This window comes from Abramis brama (genome assembly GCF_963993115.1).
Source record: "Abramis brama genome assembly, chromosome: 22".
NCBI lineage: Eukaryota > Metazoa > Chordata > Actinopteri > Cypriniformes > Leuciscidae > Abramis > Abramis brama.
This window is the reverse complement of record NC_139984.1, coordinates 26,521,609-26,541,055: the sequence shown is the minus strand read 5'-3', so window position 1 is coordinate 26,541,055 and position 19,447 is coordinate 26,521,609. Positions and strand designations below refer to the sequence as shown.

The following is a 19,447-nucleotide window of genomic DNA, read 5'->3' as shown; positions in this document are numbered from 1 at the left end:
TTGATTAACTCTGTAACGTCGACATGAACTGAACTGACATGACACTTATCTTCAGTAGAGAACTGAGTTCACTTCATAACTAAATGAACTTTGCAGCATTCACACTGTTATTGAACTAAATTGAGCTGAATAATAACACTTTTGTCTTTTAGGGCTGCTACAGACAAAATTGTATTTGCTTTATAATGAATTGCTTTGCAACATTTATACGGTTATTTTCTTGTGTATTACTGTGAAGATGCATTGAAATTACATCTGTATTGTATATAAGGCTATGTAAATAAATGACTTGACTTTGTCAGGTTTATCTCATAACTGAGAATAACTAGGAAAAACAATTGAGATTAATTTTTTTGGTAACACTTTACAACATCTCATTTGTTAACATTAGTTAAATGTATTAACTAACATGAACTAACAATGAGCAATGCATTTGTTACAGTATTTTTTCATCTTGGTCAGTTGACGGTTGCCATTGACTTCCACAGTAGGAAAAAAACACTATGGAAGTCAATGGGGTCCATCAACTGTTTGGTTCCCAACATTCTTCAAAATATTTTCGTGTTCAGCAGAAGAAAGAAACTCATACAGGTTTGGAACAACTTGAAGGTGAGTAAATGATGAAAGAATTTTCATTTTTGGGTGAACTATCCCTTTAAGAAAAATTGGTTCTTTTGAGAACTGTTCACTGAATAGTTCTTCTATGGTATCAGCGTGAAAACCCCATTTTTGAACCTTTTTAAGAGTCAAGTACTAAAAGAATGGTTCAGGAAGCAGAAGTTCTATCCAGTAAGCCCAGGAGTTTCCTTTCAAAATGAGCTTTTTTCCCTTCAAAATCAGTATATTCCCCTTTTCTCAGTATGTTGTCCCTCTACAGGGTATTGCTGCATCAAACCTGCTGCGTCATGTAATGAGACCTGTAGTTGGTTGTGCGTGAGGACAGAGGAAATGTAATTATGCTAATGTCTGTAGACTATTCTAGAGTACATGCTAATGGAAACCATTATGATTGTGAATGCAAGGCTGAGAGAAAACCATAATCACTGCAAGAAACAAAAAGCCTACACTGACCACAAACAATTGTGCATTGGTATGTCATCTCTCATTTATTAATACATCTCATAAAATTCCTTAAGGTTCCAAAAGGGGGTTTTCACACAGAAGAACCATTTTTGGTTCTCCATCCTATCACTGATCAGTTCTTAGAAGTGTGAAGAACATTTTCCCACTATTAAGAACCCTTTGTGCAAATTAGTTTCCATGGAGGTTCTTCATGGAACCATCAATGCCAACAAAGAACCCGTATTTTTAATTTATCACATTTTGGTAACATTTTACTTTAAAGCTAGGCTGTATCATATGTGATACACGACTCTAAATTATGAACATGATTGCTGAAAAACCTTTTATACACAATCTATTACATGCCTTCTGTGATTTGATTGACAGTATATATTTTTCAAGCAAGGCCTTTTAGTAACTCAAAATGTCCACCTTCAGGTCGTGGTACATGTGGCATTTTTTTGTTGTTAAATGTTAAGTAAACATAAGCATATCTTTTAAATTATTGTTAATATTTCAAGATAAAATAAACTTTGGTTTAGTTGATTATATTCATAGATCATTTTTTAGAAAAGTCATGTTCAAATATAAGTATCCAATTATGTTTTGTCCCCCAAAATAAAAAACTACAGAGCTTTAATCATAAAACTAAGCATTTAAATATAATCTTACTAAGACATATTATTGGACAATACAATTTCGTGTGCTGCGTCACCATAGATTCACTGTACTGCTGATTCCAAGAAACACTGTCAGAGTATTTTAGCACAGTGCAAACGTTCAAGAACTCCTATCGGTAATGTCATGAAAACCATTTGGTTCTGGTATTTTTTTAATTAACCCTAATTAGCAGCCCTCTGAACTTTTGCACCGTCTCTTTCTTTCTTGTAATTGTGCATCATGGCATCATCAAAAGCATACTATCATTGTCTATCATTGATGCCTGAAGCCATTTTTACCCCACTGAGTGGTAACTGATATAATTAAAGCGTGGCATCTGCTGCAGGACAGACATTAGCATGACTCATAATAAAAGAGAGAGATTTCATGAGTAACAAAGAGACGCTAGATTTCATTGTTTTGAGCTATAGTTGCAGTTTAATTCCCTGATGAATGCCTGACTAATAAGCTTAAACTCTACAATGCATTTTTGAGAGAGAGAGAGAGAGAGAGAGAGAGAGAATATCAAGCTGTCATATGGTTTGTAAATGCGGCATTCTGACAAAAACAGCACCCTTTCTTTCTTGATTTTGAAAGTGTGGTGCAACATCTACTGGCTGCAAAATGTATTGCCTTTGGTGAGGTTGGAGGCACAACAAAAAAAGGAAATAAAGCTCTCTGTGAATGGACAATACTATGGACGCCCATTTCTGCCACATAAGAAAATAATCCTGCTTTGGGAAATTGACATAAAAAGTCATAGGCCTAATTATGACATACTCGATATGACATACATACTAAGTCGAAATTATAACATTAAAAAGTAAAATATATGACCTAAAAAGTCATAATTGTGACATGTCAAAATTATGACATACTAAGTCAATTATGAGATGAAAAGTTTATAATTATGACATCAAAAAGACGAAATCAAGTAATTTTTTTAAATAATTCATTATTAGATCAAAAGTTGAAATTGACAGTCAAAATAATATTACAAATTCAAAATTATGACCTAAAAAGTCATAATTGTGACATAAAAGTTTCAATTATGATATACTAAGTCATATTCGAGATTAAAAGTTGAAATTGAAGTCATAATAATGACATTAAAGTTGAAATTCTGAACTACAAAGTCATAATTGACTAAATTGGAAACTATGACATACTAAGTCATATTTATGAGATGAAAAGTTGAAATTATGACTTAAGTTATAATTATGACCTAACAAGTCATAAGTGACAAAGTCAAAATTAAGTTACAATTATGACATAAAAAGTTAGAATCATGAGAAAGTTTAAATTATGACAATAAGTCATAATGCCAGTAATTATGATTTACAAAAGCATGTTTTTTTTTTCCATATGTGGCGGAAACGGGCCTTCATACTGTCGTGTGAACGCAGCCAGAAATCCTGCAAAGTTATGTTTTTAATATTTTGCATTTTAGTGGAAATAGTGATGGCAAAACAAGACCCCTTTTTTCATCCAATAAACTTTATTGCATGCAGTTACACAGTCCAGATTTGCACTAGAATTTACGCACAACTTAAACAGAACTCCACACTTAAGTACAAAGTACACTTGATTGACGCGATGCACTTTTCACAAAGCAGCTGCCACCGTCACAAGCGCATGGGAGAGGTTTAAATCAGTAAAGAACCTTGAGATGAAAGATCTTTCCACAAACCACTCATGCATCTACATCGACAACAGGACTCAAGAGCAATACCTGAGGAGTAATACATATAATAATAATAATAATAAAATAAACCGCTGCGATATAACAAGAGAATGTTAGCTTTTGTATTTTCTTAACTTTTTTTAACATATATTTACAGCCACTCTATTATACTTATTCTGTACAATTTTTCAACTGACGTCAAAAAATACTATAAGAATACATACACGGCCACAAATATAATCAGCAAAGTAATAACAATTGAAAAAGAATCAATTAGATTACGCATTGCAGTAACAGTACAACGTTCATGTCAACAGTCCAGAAACAGTCCAGGGTTAGGCACTTAAGACTGGAGAGCGCTTACAGCAATAGAAAGTGTCGTTCCAGCCACGATTTGACATCTTTAATGATCGTAAAGGCAAACTAATGTACATTGTGTGTTGTTATACATGTAACTGCATCTTATCAAGTGACTGGATCCTCAGATAGCAAAAACAAACTGAAATGCCACATGTACAGACTGTAGCAATCAACCACATCAACTAATGAACCAAAGTCACTATAAGGCTTTGTACGATTAAATGTTTATGGCACAAAATCTTCCAAAGCAGCAACCAGACAGTTCATTAAACCAAATGCACATTATTAATTCAGAGACAAGCTTAAAAATACAACCAATCTCTCCATTTTACGGACAAGAAATGCGGAGACATGCAAATATTTTGGGTGGTGACGGCCCGGAATATACTCTACGCAAATATGTGATCGCAAACACTTTTAGCTACAGCATGCAAACTCGATTTCACAGTTTTGAAATGTGTCAATTCAGAATTCAACAAGAATGGATTGCATTGCCAACATTGCCATAACAGCTATTTACTACTCCCGTTACTTCTTTTCGACAGTACTGCGATTGAATTACGGATGTTATTCCATACTGTAGACAAAAAATAAGTTGCCACTAAAAACAAATATTTTGAAGGAAAAGGACTAAATATAAATGGAATCGGTACACAAAATGCTTAATAATAAAGATGAACGAGAAACAGCAAGTGCTCTGTGCCATTGTGGCTATTTATCTGCGGTGAAAGCGCCTGTCTATCCTGGTTCACACATTTTTTTTGGAATGTACACAGAGACATATCATAAATTATAGGAATATAACTGAATATAAAGTTACTGACTTCTAAAATGAACTTTTCCATCTTTCCGCCGATGCTACAGGCAACAGGGTGTAGTGACGGATCAATTGTAATTCGATTTCGATTTTGGCTTCCAACGTTTATGAAAACAAGATAATCAAGGTAAAACGCACCTTTAGAAAGAAAGCGCATGTGTAACAGTAAATTGGATCCGTGCAGCTCTTAAAGTGACAGCAGCCTAAGAAATCTGCTGCAGTGATTAATGTTAATTAACAACAAAAGACAATGATAAAATCACTCACTGCTCTTGAATGAAAAACTGTTGTAGTTTTAATAAGGATTAGTCTATATTTAATGTACACAGCAGTGTTATTTAGCTTTTGATTGCTTTATTCAGGTTCTGTTGTAGGCTGTTACTTATTTGAATTCCACTGTTAGTACATCTTCCTAATACACCTAAAGCAAAGTTTATTTAATTTGTATTTTTGTTCTGTTGTATTTATTTGTCAGTTTTTTGGGGGGGATCAGTTTCTTTGTTTTTATGGTGTTGCTGACTGTTTACTTGTCTTTAACTGTTAAAGGACCTTTTACTTACATTATAGTTAACCTAGTATTAGTTTTTGCTGAAATATCGATAATTGTGAAATTTCACTGATATTTAAAATGACTGTAAGTCATGAAATAAGACTTTGATCATATAATCCTGATTTCAATATTGACCAAAATAATTGTGATTATGATTTGAGCAGCCCTACCCCACTGACTTCACTCCTATTGGTTATCGCTCTTGAAAGTCACTCTTAATTGGCATAAAGTTAAACATATCTCAACTATGTTTTGTCGTTGGACACGCATAAATCCTGTCGCCAACTGAAAAGCCAGAAACTGCCAACTCTCAACTGAAATGAATGGGATCACGTTGCTTTGTCGCTGTGAACCGGGCTTTTCTCTTAGGTGGATACAGTCTTTTACAGGTTTGTTGCTGCCACAGTAACGCAAGAACGTAAGTTACATTAATTGTCGCCTACATATCTGTGCAAAGTATGTTTCTGGCCTCTGGATGGATGGTGATGAAATACGATTTCTATTCATAAAACTAAAACAAAACCCACACAATAAACATTAAAACAAATCAAGGAGAGTAAAATCCTCGTTTAGCATAGTTTGAAGTTTAGTCCCTACCCCATAAGGACTTACATGCTGTTGGGGTTGTAGCAGAGCATGTTGAGCTGCAGGTTTTCATCCCAGTGTCTGAGGATGATGAAGAGTTGATTGGCTGCGGCTTTGACCGATGCCAGGTCTCGGCCCTCTGGGATGATCTGTTCATTTAGCCACATGCTTGCTTTGGCCGCGATCAGCTCCCACTCGATGAAATAACTGGCTGAACTGTGTTCCAGCCAGGCCAGAGCTACAGCAGTGGCCCACACCATCCCCTCGGTGTCTTGCACACCCCTTCGCAGGCTCCCGGACGAGCCAGACAGGGGCGTCCCTGTAATTTCAGACTCAGACCCTCGCCCGCTGTCGCACACAGAGTTGACGGGCGACGGTGGGGCTTCGGTCGACATAGACGAGAAGCCGGCCAGCAGCGAGGGCTCGCCCTCCATCCGAGGGCTTCGGGCCTGGAAAGAGGACGAGGACGTGCGGGAAGCGAGCTCCTCACATTCAGAGATCAAGTCTGAGTCTTTTGGAGGAGGCGAGGAGCCGCGGTGGACCTCCAGGCTCTCAGAGCGCCGGGACCCGGAGTAGGACACGTGGGTAAGGCTGATTCTGTGGCTGGTGAAGGGTGACGTCCACTTTAGCTTGTCTATGGGCACGTTGATGGCGTCACACAAGGCACTGTCCAACATGAACGCCCCACAGGACAGCTGCAATGACACCTGCAACAGGAAGTAGAAATGCAGTCTATTTAATCAGTTTTAATCATACAAACAAGCTCAGAGATTGAACTTCAAGGAGCAGTTTAAGGTCTTTAAGCATTGTTAATTATGTTAGCCTCAAAAATACGCTCGACTCATCACCATTTACTTTGAGTAACTCCCATGACCCATATATGTTCTACTCAAATAGAACATCTCATTTAACCAGACCTAGCAATCATGAGTTATTGATCGGTGTTTGTTAAATGTCACCAGATCTATTACCGGTACTCACTATACTTAAAAACTCCTGCCTTTGCTTGCAAGGTGAGTATTGACCGGCTATTTATAGAGGCAAGTGGATGCAATACACTCAATGACGTCAGGCATTTTTTAAATAAGTTTATGCTGACCTTTCAACATAAATTGTTTGTTATTGTTGAATTGTTATATATTACAATACCATCCATTAAAAAGGTAAATGGGGGCAATTTCAATTTCATGTTGACTTTAAATAAAGTTCTACTGAAGCCACAGAGGATTAACATCCTGAAAGCAGAATATGTCGACAGAAACCAGAGGGATGTAGTCCTTGTTGTCATTTTCGCTCTCTCCCACGGAGTTGCTGAATTTGCTCTGTGACCGGCTCATGAAGCCCCTGGCCGCCTTCGTCAGCAGACGCGTCCTGCTCAGACTCAGCTTGCTAGAGGCAAAAAGAAACAGCACCTTTTACTCCGGTGCCTCACTATCATCATTAAATGCACAGGCACGTCTAAAGTGCTTTTTCTTGGTGAAATGTGCCCCTTCACATTCATTAATTTGCAAAGCATGTACACATCCCTGATAGCGCCGCTCCTCACGTTTTGGTCATTAGTTCGGCTGACATTTCAAGTGACAGCTAGAGGTAAAACTGGGATAGAGATTCCAGACACGAAAGGGAAGTGTTTATTTTGGTGTCTGGTGTACCATCCCTCGTTTGTCTTAAATATTGGTTTTATTTGCTTAACACATGGGAATTTGAATTGGATTAAGATAAGATCCAGGCCGGATTTGAACCAGACAAAATCAAATTAAGTTATCAAAGATTAAAGTATTACATAAACTATTTATTCATCAAAGGTCAAGTAAATCCAATTCTTGCATATCCTAATTAATATTCATGAGCTAAGCCTACAGTATTGTGTGACATCACAACCAGAGCCCCTCCCCCACTGCTTTACCCTGCAGGTTATTCACCCTCTGCCATTGATGTCAACGCTTTAAACTTATTAAAACTGAAAATGAGTTTGTGTGACTAATATCCTGTAATTTTCACACTTTTTCGAGCTAGAGTATTCTTTACTTCATACATTCACTTAAACTCAAGAAGCCTCATTTTTTAAAAGGAAATTGCAAATAGCGAAGTTAATAGAACAAACACTCATTAAAGATCATTTTCATACTGACTCATTTAATTGTAAGAAAGAATGGTGAAATGATTTGTAAAAGAGGCTTAATACCTGCACAGAACTTTGTTGTGTTGTCAGTCTACACATCTCCTGTGTTTAATTTTTTTAATGACTAATGAATGTCTGTCTTCGGTGAGTGTTGAACTCATTACATGCACCCAACAGAATACCAAAAGCAATCAAAATGCAAATTCGACTCATGATTTAAAACAATGGTGCATGAGTGATGCAAACTGCTGAATTATTCATTTGTGTTCTGTGAATTACAGTGTTTGTAATTGTAAAACTTGATTTGTGGACGTGGTTTGCTCTTTTCCCCAATTCGTTCCCTCTATCGACACATACCTGGCAGAGAAAAGGCTCTCGACTGATCTCTGCGAGTGGTCGGAGGTCACCGACGGACTCCTTTGAGAGGCTGAAAGAGAGAGCAGGTTGGTATTCTGATCATTTCTATTGCCCAACACACACACACAAACACCCAAACAAATACACTGCACTCCGAGGCAAAGAGCACTCAAATACACCCATGCTCCTTTAGGTCAAATCTAATTAATGAATTCAACAGCTACAAGCTTGAGTGATTAATGCTGCTGTGTTTGTTTGGACACCTGCAAGTCTGTAATAACTGATATAACCACCTGAATACAGCCAGATAGAAAAAAAAAGTACCTTCAGAAGAGCTACATCGTTCCCAACTGGAGGAGGAGGGAGTTTTGCAGGGGGATCGGGATCCATCGTCTACATCTGTAGATCAAAGAAGAGTGTTAAGGGTGCAGACATGAGTCCTTTTGACGTCAGAGTTTAGACTGAAAACCATTTTCTGAATGTGACCCAAGGAATCTAAATGCATTTGTAAATGGGTCTGAACTGAAGATGATTCATGTGGACTTTAGTACAGTAAAGCCCCTTTCACACAGCGCGACGATCCCGGCAAATTTCCGGGAAATTGCCAGAACGCCTTCTGTGTGAACGCAACGCGACCCGGGATTGATGCCGGGATCGATGCCGGGTTGGGGACCTAGTAACATTGCCGCGTTCAGTCCCGGAACGCGCGCTGTGTGAACAAAAGCCATAATAATGCCGTGTCGTAGTGATGACGCTGAAGCCGGGATCCTTCGCCAGCTGTGAAACGGTACGTAATGCGCAAGTTTATGATCGAATCAGAGAAAAAAATGAGAATTTTTTTTGCCGTTCTTTGCTCCCAGTGGATCAAACCATGCAATATATACAGCAGATAATGTTCCCATAATTCCTCACTTGTAAATGAACCCAAAATTCAGTATTTTGTCTTCAGTCTTACTGTGGGGTAGTGCTGCGTCATCTTGCCCAGACAAACCTCCAGACTGTGACCGACCCAGACCTACGGAGTATCCACGGGTCTTCCTGCTGCCGGAACGAGAACTGCAGTGCGAACTTCGTTTATGATCCTCCCCTGGAGATAAACAGATATACAAAGAGTCATTACCATAATCTAATTGTGTGTTTAAGCCAGGAGCGACTGCTTCATCTGTTTCCCTGCGCTCTCCTTTGTTTTCTTCTTCCTGAGAACAGTATCTTAGACGTAATGATTGCAACTACCAGGCTCAGATGAATTAGAAGAATGACTTACCAGGGTGGCTATACTCAACGCAGGTGGGTAAATATTCATTGCTGTCCAGATCAATAGGTACAAACGCTGTGTATTTGCTCAAGATGTTGCAGGCTTTACTCGTGTGGATGGCATAAAGCTGGTACCTTCTCCCAGAACCTACAAGAAACGGCACAGTTGAGGGATTTTGTCAGATATGCAAGTAATGTTTTGAACACTGGACATTCACATCCCACAAATGATAAGAGTTCATCAGCTAAATAACTGGTAATTACGAGTCAAGTTCCTCACCATGCTCAATCTCACACTCTTTGTCCACCATATGTTCAAAGTCTTGAATAATGGAACGTCCCGCCAGGTGATGGAAGGTTTCGTTCCACAGGTCCTCGTGAACTTTTTCCTCCCGCTCTCGACCTTTTAGGTAGGGTTGAATGTCAAAGACCACCTCCCATTTCACGGGTTTCCCGCACAGCAGTCCTGACACGACCGCTTTGCAATCTCCCTTTACATGACTGGCCCTGAATTCTGGTGCGTGAGGATCTTGAGGCGTTTCGACTTCGCAAAGCTGATGCGTGTAGCCATCTGTTCAATATTAAACATAATATTCAGAGTATTAACAGATGCATTCCCTGATGAAAAACATCATAAACAAGTTGGTTTAGCTATTCTTCAATGACTTAAATGAGCTTACGTTAAAACTGTAAAAATAAAGCATTACTTGATGTGCTTTGCAGAGCTAGGTCTGGCTAGAGGACGTTTCGGATGGATATTCTCAAAATCGTCTAGTTGGTGGTTTGTCTAAATCCTTGCCCACTCCTTTTCCTGTAGATCTACTTGCAGAGTTCAGTAATTAGCTCAGTTGTGTTTGATCAGGGTTATGCCTGCTACAGACTGTGCGGTTTTGGCAATCCTATAAGATCATTACAAATCACACTGTACGACATGGATCTATTAAACTTGGGTACAACATGTATGCAGACTGTACGATGACGACACCTATTAAATCGAAGGCTACGACACAAGTTAGTATAGCAAAATACAACACGTCATCAGCATGCACTAGTGGAAAACAAATAGAGCAAGATCAATCACACTTTGGCAATTGTGGTTTTTATGAGCATTGAAAAAAATTCCAACAATTTCTGGAAGCCATATTGACTTCCAAATATTGGAAGCCAATATGGACGCAGTCAAGGCTAGAGAATAGACGCCAACTTGGCATGCCAATTTTTGCAAAGTTTTAGCGCAATGTCACGCTGAACAATACGCAATTTCTTGGTGCATTTTTATTGGCTAGTCAGTAGATGTAGGTCGTAGCAGCAAACACACTGTGAGATGATCATGCTACGAAAATTATCACGGATTATCTTTGGTCGTAAGACCATGACAACGGCCATCTTTGAACCTCTCTCACTGTACGACGTAGGACCACCATTTAGGAGCCATTGCCACAGAAATCGCCATGATTGGTCATCTTTTGTCTGGGACAGCCCAAAATCATACAATGTGTAGCAGGCATTAAAGCTGAACTTTGCAGGAAGGTAGATCTCCAGGAACAGGATTGGGCACCCCGGAGTCTAGTTGACTGTCAAAACATAAGCAAGGTACTTCAGACGCCATTTTTAGCATGTTTAAGCTTTAAAAAAAACAGCTAGGGTGCAAAAGCTTGAAACGTGTTTTACAACCTGAGAAGTAGTTTTGAAATTTCTTCTAACTTGACGTCATAAAAATGCAACTCTCATGGTGCTGAAAAAGAATAAATGTTGTTCAGTTGAACTTTATATTCATCAAAGAATCCTGAAAAAATAGATCATGGTTTCTAAAAAAAAAGAAAAAAATGAAGCAGCACAACGGTTTTCAACAGTGGTAACTATGAGAAATGCTTCTTGAGCACAAAATCAGCACATTAGAATTATTCCAGGATCATGTTGCAATTCAGCTTTGCCATCACAGGAATAAATTACATTTTCATTATAATAAATTACATAGAAAACTCTAGCATATATATCCCTGCAATATCACCATAGCCGAAGAAAGCCATTCTAAAAATATGCATCAAATATTTTAACCCCAGGGTTTCCTTTCCACACTTTTTGACCACTGAATTTCTATGACTTTTCCACTATAAAAATCATTTATAGTTTTCTGGGAAATACCATGAATGTACCAGGTTTGAATAACTTGAAGTTTAAGTGTTTACAGTCATCCACAGTATGACCCTTAATGGACAGATTGATATTATTACCACCGGGCGAGTTTTTACTCCTCTAGTGATATCTGGCTGATGAAAAATGTTAAAGCAGTACAAAATCGGAAAAATTCACTTCATAATTTTGCTTTTTACAACTATAACTTATTAGATGATTCATGAGTAGTTTTTCAGTCTCTGCTCACATAATATGATAAGTGTCTCTACTCTCTACGCCCCCAAACTGCGCAGCTGATTATGGGTATTTAAATTACAGTGTTAAAAGTCAGCTTAACTTGAGCCCCAGCAGCGCTAAGATTAATATGCATTAGAAATTGACGTCTTTGTCCTTGCACTTAAGCACTGAAGTGAAGGACTAACCTGCATCGCCAGTGCTGCCTAGAGAAGGGCTGTCCGTTGAAGACCTGGAGCCGTCTTCCACCACGGGACCCTGTGCAGAGCGGCCAGGGTGGGTCTGATCCACCTTAGACTCCCCCTGGAGACCCTCGTGTTGCTGCACTGGAGGTTTGTGAGCAGGGATGGGACGTCCTCTTGAGGATGTGGCACACAGGCTGGCCAACTGTGGCTTTTGGAGAAATGAAACAGTTCATTAGTCCTTTTGTTCACTCTGCGGTCATCTTGGCAAGGCCACTCTACTTGAATCGAACTAAAATGTCCAAAACTATTACAAATGCTTAACTGAAGCACAAGACGGTCATCCACTGGTACCTACATTTATTTGTATTTAAATGTTTTTTAATATTTAGATAATCTAGCAATAACTCCAAGTCACAGTGTAAGATTATGGGAAATATTTAACACTTTAAGAGCACTCTGATTTCTCTTAAAGAGTGCTTTCCCTTTAAGAGCAGAGCTGTGTGCATTTAGGCACAAATGTTAATTTGGTACTATAACACTTTACTTAAAGCCTTCATGTTTAATGCATTAAAAAAGTTATTCATAATGCACATTATAATGCATTATATCTTTTCATAATTGTAATTAAATCTAAAAGCATTATAATATTAGCAGATTCCTTGTTGCATCTGAAATTGGTGGTTTGTCAGGTGTTTTAATGCATTATACTTTCTAAAGGTGTATTTAATAAATAGATAAGCATTGTAATGTATTGCATTGTATATGCATTGTAACTGTGGTTATAATTATTCATGAGCTCATATAATACATTATAAGGTGCATTACAAGGCATAATTAATGCTTTAAAAATACTTTTAGAATGCATTATATTTAAAGGCTTTCAGTAGTTTTACCGTAAATTTACTGGGAAAAGTACAATCTTTATTCATTTTACTTTTTACTTTGAAATCTGCAGACCACACACACAAATATAATATACATTTACTGTATAATATCAAACATTTATCAGTCATAACTTAATTATAAATAATAACAAATAATAAAAGCATATTAAAATTAAAATAAAAGAATATACACAATATAAAAATGTAAATACTATTATTTAAATATGGTAACATTTAAAAAAAATTAAATAAAGATTGTCAAAAATATAAAAATAAAAATGTATAATAAATAAATATTTAAATATGTCAACATTTAAATAATAATAATTCTTAAATATATTAAATTAATATATATGAATATTAAATAATTATATTTTGACTTGAATAACTGTTTAAAATTTAATATTTAAGTTAATAACAATAAATATATAAAAATAAATATTATTATTTGACCTGATTTTTTTTTTTTTTTACCTAGTTAGCATTAGGACAGCTTCAGGTCCAGTGGTCAATCAAAACAGCTGTTTTGTATGTTTCTTGAGCTTATGAAAAATATCACAATGCCAAAGTAGTAGCGCTCATGTTGACGCTAATACTGACAAGTCTGATTGTGTTTCTATGCTCACATTGAGCATGCAGTTTCCCCCGGTTATTTCCAGCATGAAGGCAGCGCATAGCAAAAGCAAATCTAATTTATTTCACCTTGTGTGGAGAGAGTTTATGAACACAATGATTCGCCTTAACCATGCCAGCTCCTATAGCCGTGTCTCTCTGTTTACCTGGTCTAATGGCAGTTTGGATAATGAGAAATGTATGCCTGCTGAAGAGCTACATTAATAAGGATAATTAAAGTCATTATTGCATCCATTGAGGGGAAATCAAGGACTCTTGTTATTGCCCTCCTGTAATATTACTCACTCCCTTTTTGATAAAACTTCCATGGCCAATTGCTTGCAGTGCAAAGTGTCGCCTGGATTATTGATATCTTCTCCCCATTCAGAGAGCATGACATTGGAAATGTTATCATGGCCATCAAGGGTTTTGTCACAGTTGTCAGAACTAATTGTCCCCCGGAAGATGAACATAAGTGGCTGGATATTCGATATGTCTCTTGGCAGGGTGTCGGCAATGCGGGAGTATCACTGAACTCAGTGAATACGAAACACAATGTCATGAAACAGAAGCAGTAAAAAGTTGTCAGCAACACTCTCAGAAAAAAAAAAAAATCAGTAGTGGTATTAATTAAACATTAAATAGTCATATTTATGACTTTAATAAACCCAGTTTAACTTGTGTTACCACATAAAGCACATTTTTAGGAAACCTGACAAAAATGTTACAGGGTACCCAAAATGTTGAGGAATGCAATTACTAACACTGAAACATAATGCTTATTAAATAATATTTAAATATTTTATTGTTTATATTATTTAAATACGTTCATATTTAAATAATAAATACCATTATTACTGGCTTGAGGAATACGATTACCAACATGAAAAAAAGTATTTAAAAATATTATTTAAATGTCAATAACTGGTATAACTTTCTGGTATAATACGTCAATAACTTATTTTATTTTTTTACTTGAATGAAACCAGTTTAACTTAAAGTACAAATTTTAGGTAACCTCACAAAAACTGTAACAGGGTATCCAAAATGTTGAGCTATGCTTAAATTAATAAACGAAGAGCAATAAAATTACTGTAGTATATTAGCAAAGCAGACATACCAGAAGCATACAAGCATCTTAAGTTATAAGTTATTAAGTATAAGTTATTATTATTATTATTATGTATTTTTTTCTGTTGTCACACTATTTGCTTGAAATAAATAAATAAATAAAATAAATAATAAATAAATCTTTAAGTCTCATCAGAAAGCCTGCTGTGAATCGAAAGGGTTTCCCTTGGCTTTTCAGCTCAACTGTCATGCATGAAATGAGTACGGCCATCATTATGAGACACAAAGGATGCACACTCGTTGTGGTCTCTCCGTTGTGGTCTTGCTTACATACTCATTTGTCTCCAGGTCAGGGATATTTTTGGCCTCATTATTTCAGCCCTGTTCAAACACTGGCATGTGATGGGCAACACCCTTATTGTCTCCCACTGCACTTCAAAGGTGCATTTCTATTTCAGTGTGTGGGTGCACATTACAAAAGTGTCCACCTCATTTCTTAGACAGCATTTTTACTTTTTTCACATTCATCCGTTGCTTAAATGTCCAGGAAACTGCAATTCATCTTCCACTGGCTGTTCCATCTCAATTCTATTTGTGTGCATGTGGCGATAAGAACATTGAATTATGAATTACATTCTCATCACCGAGCTCAGAAATGAGTTCAAATAACCCTTCAGAAAGAACAAATGAATCCATGGGGCTGTTTTTATATCATAGCAGATGCTTCGGCTATAGCAGATGGCATGGTGACGGCTGCCTACAGATATTTCTTCTAAGAAAACTATAAACCATCTGCTTTGTGTCAAAACACACATGCATAAGGAGATTACAGATACAGATGTTTTCTGATTATTTCCAAGTATAATGCTTATTGCATACTCATGATGTGTATTATAAGCAGTGTTGGGGATACTGTTAACGTGAGTTACAGTATGTAATCAGATTACTTTTTTCAAGTAACTAATAAAGTAATGCATTACTTTTGAATTTACAAATTACTTTTTCAAATAAGTAACGCAAGTTACTTTGTTTTCCCATTTATTGAATGCACATCACCTGTCCCCATATTCAATTAGGAGAAAGGTGCAAATACTTTATGTATTTAATCTCACTTTATTAACCAATGTTAACCTTCAAGGATCCAATTCAACCATTTTAATAAACAAAAATGACTTTACATAAACCACATTTGTTTTTCATTTGTTTTTATTTTTAAAATCTTCTGCATCCTATTCCAGAATGGCAGCACAGCTGAAAGGTTTGTTTGAGTTGCGCCCTCTAGTGTACAGGTGTAAATTGCATTTCCTTCAGCCTATGGCTTATTCATTTCACATTTGGCGTGAAAGGGCCTTTACATTTATCACTGTTTACTTGTCTTCAATAATGTTTACATTTTATATTAGTTAGTCCAGTTGTTTTTGCTGAGGCAATTTTGTTAAAACCATAGGAAAATGTTAGTGTTCTTTAGGCTGCTGATTTTTTTGTGTGCCAAAAGACACAGAATAAACATGTTTGATATAAATGATTCTACCTTATGGAATCGAAACTGGCAATTGATAGGAATTGGAATTGATAAGCAGAATAGGAATCGGAATCGCTAAAATTCAAACGATTAGGGTGTTTTGGTTGTACTTAGTATAAATTTGCTTGTTCAAGTTCCTAATTGTGTGTTCATTAATACAAACCCCCTCATTTAAAAAATCAGCTCTGATTAAATTGGACTATATTTCTAAGTAACCTATGTAGCTTGAGTGTACTTAGCAACTTTTTTAGCAAATACTTTATACTTAACAAATTGTTAGTACAGCAAAGTGTACAGTAGTTTGACTACTTTAAACTGTTAAAATTACTTTTCAAAGTAGCTTCCCCAATGCTAATGCTATAGGCACATTTTTCAATGCAATGGCACACAAAATCAAACTCGCATAGCAAGAAGCATTTGCGTTCACATATTTGCATAGCACATGCTTAAATGACCTACCTGGTAGTCCATTTTCCACTGAGCTCCGTAGTCAGGATGAGTCTGACAGATGAGCTCCTGGACTTTTGCTCGTCTAAGAGGGTTTTTCCCCACCACGGAGCTGGGGTCACTGGGGGTGTAGGCCTTCTTCATGGGGTTGTAATCTATGATCTGATTGGTGCTATAAGCACGTCTTCTCGGAGAGGTGCTCATGTCAGTTCCTGTGCAAAAGTAGAAAAAACTAATTTAACACCTTTTCTCTTTCATTTCCTCTCTTATCTAGTAGTTTGCTGACTATATTCCTTTATTCTCTTTCATCAGGAGACTTTAAAGAATAGTTCATCCAAAAATGAAAATTCTGTAACACTCAAGTCGTTTGAAACCGTAGAACAATTTTACTTCATTTAGTGCTGTACTTTACCCATAACGTCTTGCTCTGTGGCAATAAGACTGCTCTCAGACATGGTCTCCTGGCAACCGTCAAACAGCGAGCCGACTTGATCGTCCCTGTGTGGCCCCTGAGCGTCACAGTAAACCTTCCCAGCATCCTCCTCTTGAGAGTGATAGAACACGGAACTGGTGGACTCGTTGGAACGCATCATGCTGTATCGTCTCCGTTTGTCCTGTGACAACAGAGAAAAGATGTTTTAGAAGGTGGGTGAATAAATCTATATTCACATTAACAAAGATAAAAAATAAAAAAAACATTAAAAAATAAATAAATAATATATATATATTTTTTAACAAAACTGTTGTTGTTTTGGTAAATTTGATAATATAATAGATCAATTTTTTTTATATTTTAAAATAATATCAATATCATCTATCTAAATATAATATTGAATATACACAAAACAGATTATTACTATTATTTAAATACACAATATTGTTAATAATATTAAAATATATAAAATTGTGATATTATAATATCAAATATACAATTAAAACAGCAATGTTAATCTAATTAACAAACTAAATACTAAAATATACTGTATTTCAATATAATATTATTAAATATACACAAAACAATTATTATTTAGATAGATAATATTATTTCATTTAAAATATACTTTATTTTAATATAATATTAAATATAAACCAAACCAATACAGTATATTTTAAATTAATAATATTATCTATCTAAATAATAATAATTACCTGTTTTGTGTATATTCAATATTATATCAAAATAGATTATATTTTAAAATAATATTATCAAAATAATGAAAATAATAATTATTATTATTGTTATTAATAGTAGTGTAGAAAATTGTTTAATAATCACAGATTGTATATTTCATATTATACTACGTAGAAATACAGTATATTTTAAAATAATAACAATATAATCTATCTAAATAATAAAAATCTGTTTTGTGTATATTTGATATATAAAAAATACAGTACATTTTAACATAATAACTATTATCAAAATAATAATAATTATTATTATTAATAGTAGTATAAAAATATAGTATAATTACAGTTTAACCGTTGCTGTGTTTTTAGTGTATATTTGTTATTATAACATATCAAAATAGAGTATATTTTAAAATAATAACAATATTATCTAAATCATGTGGTTTGTGTGTGTAATAATAAAAATACAGTATTGTGGTCCAAATACAGCATTAAAATAACATTATCTAAATAATAATATTAAAATATAATTGAATAATTATGGACGGACAACGGATGACCTACTGATTTGGGGTTGGGGTGATATCGGGAGGTATCACACACCACACTGTATCCAATCAGCCGGTCACCGGGGAACAGACAGGTCGCTCCCACTGGAGAGAGCAGGATCTCTTTCGTCTCTGGATACAGCCACTCAATGGAGATGTCAGTCAGAACTGATGTCATGGACTTCTTCAGCGACTTAATCATCTGCCAATCACACAAATAACAGCCAACTCAAACACCATAGTGAACTTAATCAAGGTAAAAATACTCTATATAAATAAAACAGGAAAATATATAGACGCTAGTCTTAAACAGCAGGGAGAGAAGAAACAAATGTGAAATGTGCTGTCAGCTTTGATTATTATCCTAATTTATGTTTGACTAAACAAAACAAACTGTTAATTGCTAATACATTTGGGCACTCCACAATTTATGTGGCTGCTGTAATTGCTTTGCGGTGACATTCAAAATAACAGGCTGGAAGATAAACACGTCAGAGGAAACGAGGACCTTGGGCTGCAGTCGTTCTCCTTCTGCCAGGAACTCAGCTGTGCCTCTGGAAACAGCGGAAAGTCCTAAAACCAGCCTCCTGCACGCACCCGGACCTATGCCAAACGTGTAACACCTGCCATGATGCAAACACACACACGGAGACAGGACAGGTGCGGTGAGTCTATTAAACATCAAAAGAGCATCACATAATGAAGAAACGGCATCTCAAATCAGTGATGCTCTTCCAGGTAAAATGCATTTAATTCTCTGAAATGTACTGGTTTGCTAATTCTGTCAGAAAGAACTTATTCATATTGCTTATTAGAATAGTAAGCATCAAATCTTCTTCAGAAACTCTGTCTCCAAACATTGGCAGGTGCCTTCAAAGGAAGCATCCGCACTGAAACTGAATGCTCTAGGCTGAAACTGCATATAGCATACAAGCAGACACAGAGGCTTACTATGCTGAAAAACTGTTTAAACCAGCCTGAACTGGTCTTACATGGTTTCAAAACCCCACTCAGTCCTGCAAACAGACCAGCTAAGACCAGCTTAGGCTGATTAAAATAACTAATTCCAATACAGTTTCATGTTAGCATATTGCTAAGCTAACAACACAATATTCTAATGAGAGTAAAATAACTAAAAATAAAATACTGCATACCAGTATTGGGTACAACAGTACATTTTTCAGTGAAATATATAACACCAACAAATTAAATAACAGAGTCACTGA

General features: G+C 36.1%; 1 protein-coding gene across 1 annotated transcript in view; it reads right to left on the bottom strand.

Annotated features, from left to right (window-relative positions):
• Window positions 1-3,213: 3,213 nt before the first annotated feature.
• Window positions 3,214-19,447, bottom strand: part of vwa5b1 (von Willebrand factor A domain containing 5B1) — a 40,597-nt gene continuing 24,363 nt past the window's right edge. The window contains exons 11-22 of the mRNA XM_084099977.1: window positions 18,730-18,844; window positions 18,238-18,423; window positions 16,955-17,156; window positions 16,555-16,754; window positions 12,010-12,214; window positions 9,732-10,022; window positions 9,462-9,599; window positions 9,153-9,284; window positions 8,522-8,596; window positions 8,198-8,267; window positions 6,981-7,107; window positions 3,214-6,425 (exon numbers count right to left, since the gene is read on the bottom strand). Coding sequence (XP_083956103.1) covers window positions 5,742-6,425; window positions 6,981-7,107; window positions 8,198-8,267; window positions 8,522-8,596; window positions 9,153-9,284; window positions 9,462-9,599; window positions 9,732-10,022; window positions 12,010-12,214; window positions 16,555-16,754; window positions 16,955-17,156; window positions 18,238-18,423; window positions 18,730-18,844 — 2,425 coding nt within the window. The 3' untranslated portion in view covers window positions 3,214-5,741. The remainder of the gene's footprint in view (window positions 6,426-6,980; window positions 7,108-8,197; window positions 8,268-8,521; window positions 8,597-9,152; window positions 9,285-9,461; window positions 9,600-9,731; window positions 10,023-12,009; window positions 12,215-16,554; window positions 16,755-16,954; window positions 17,157-18,237; window positions 18,424-18,729; window positions 18,845-19,447) is intronic.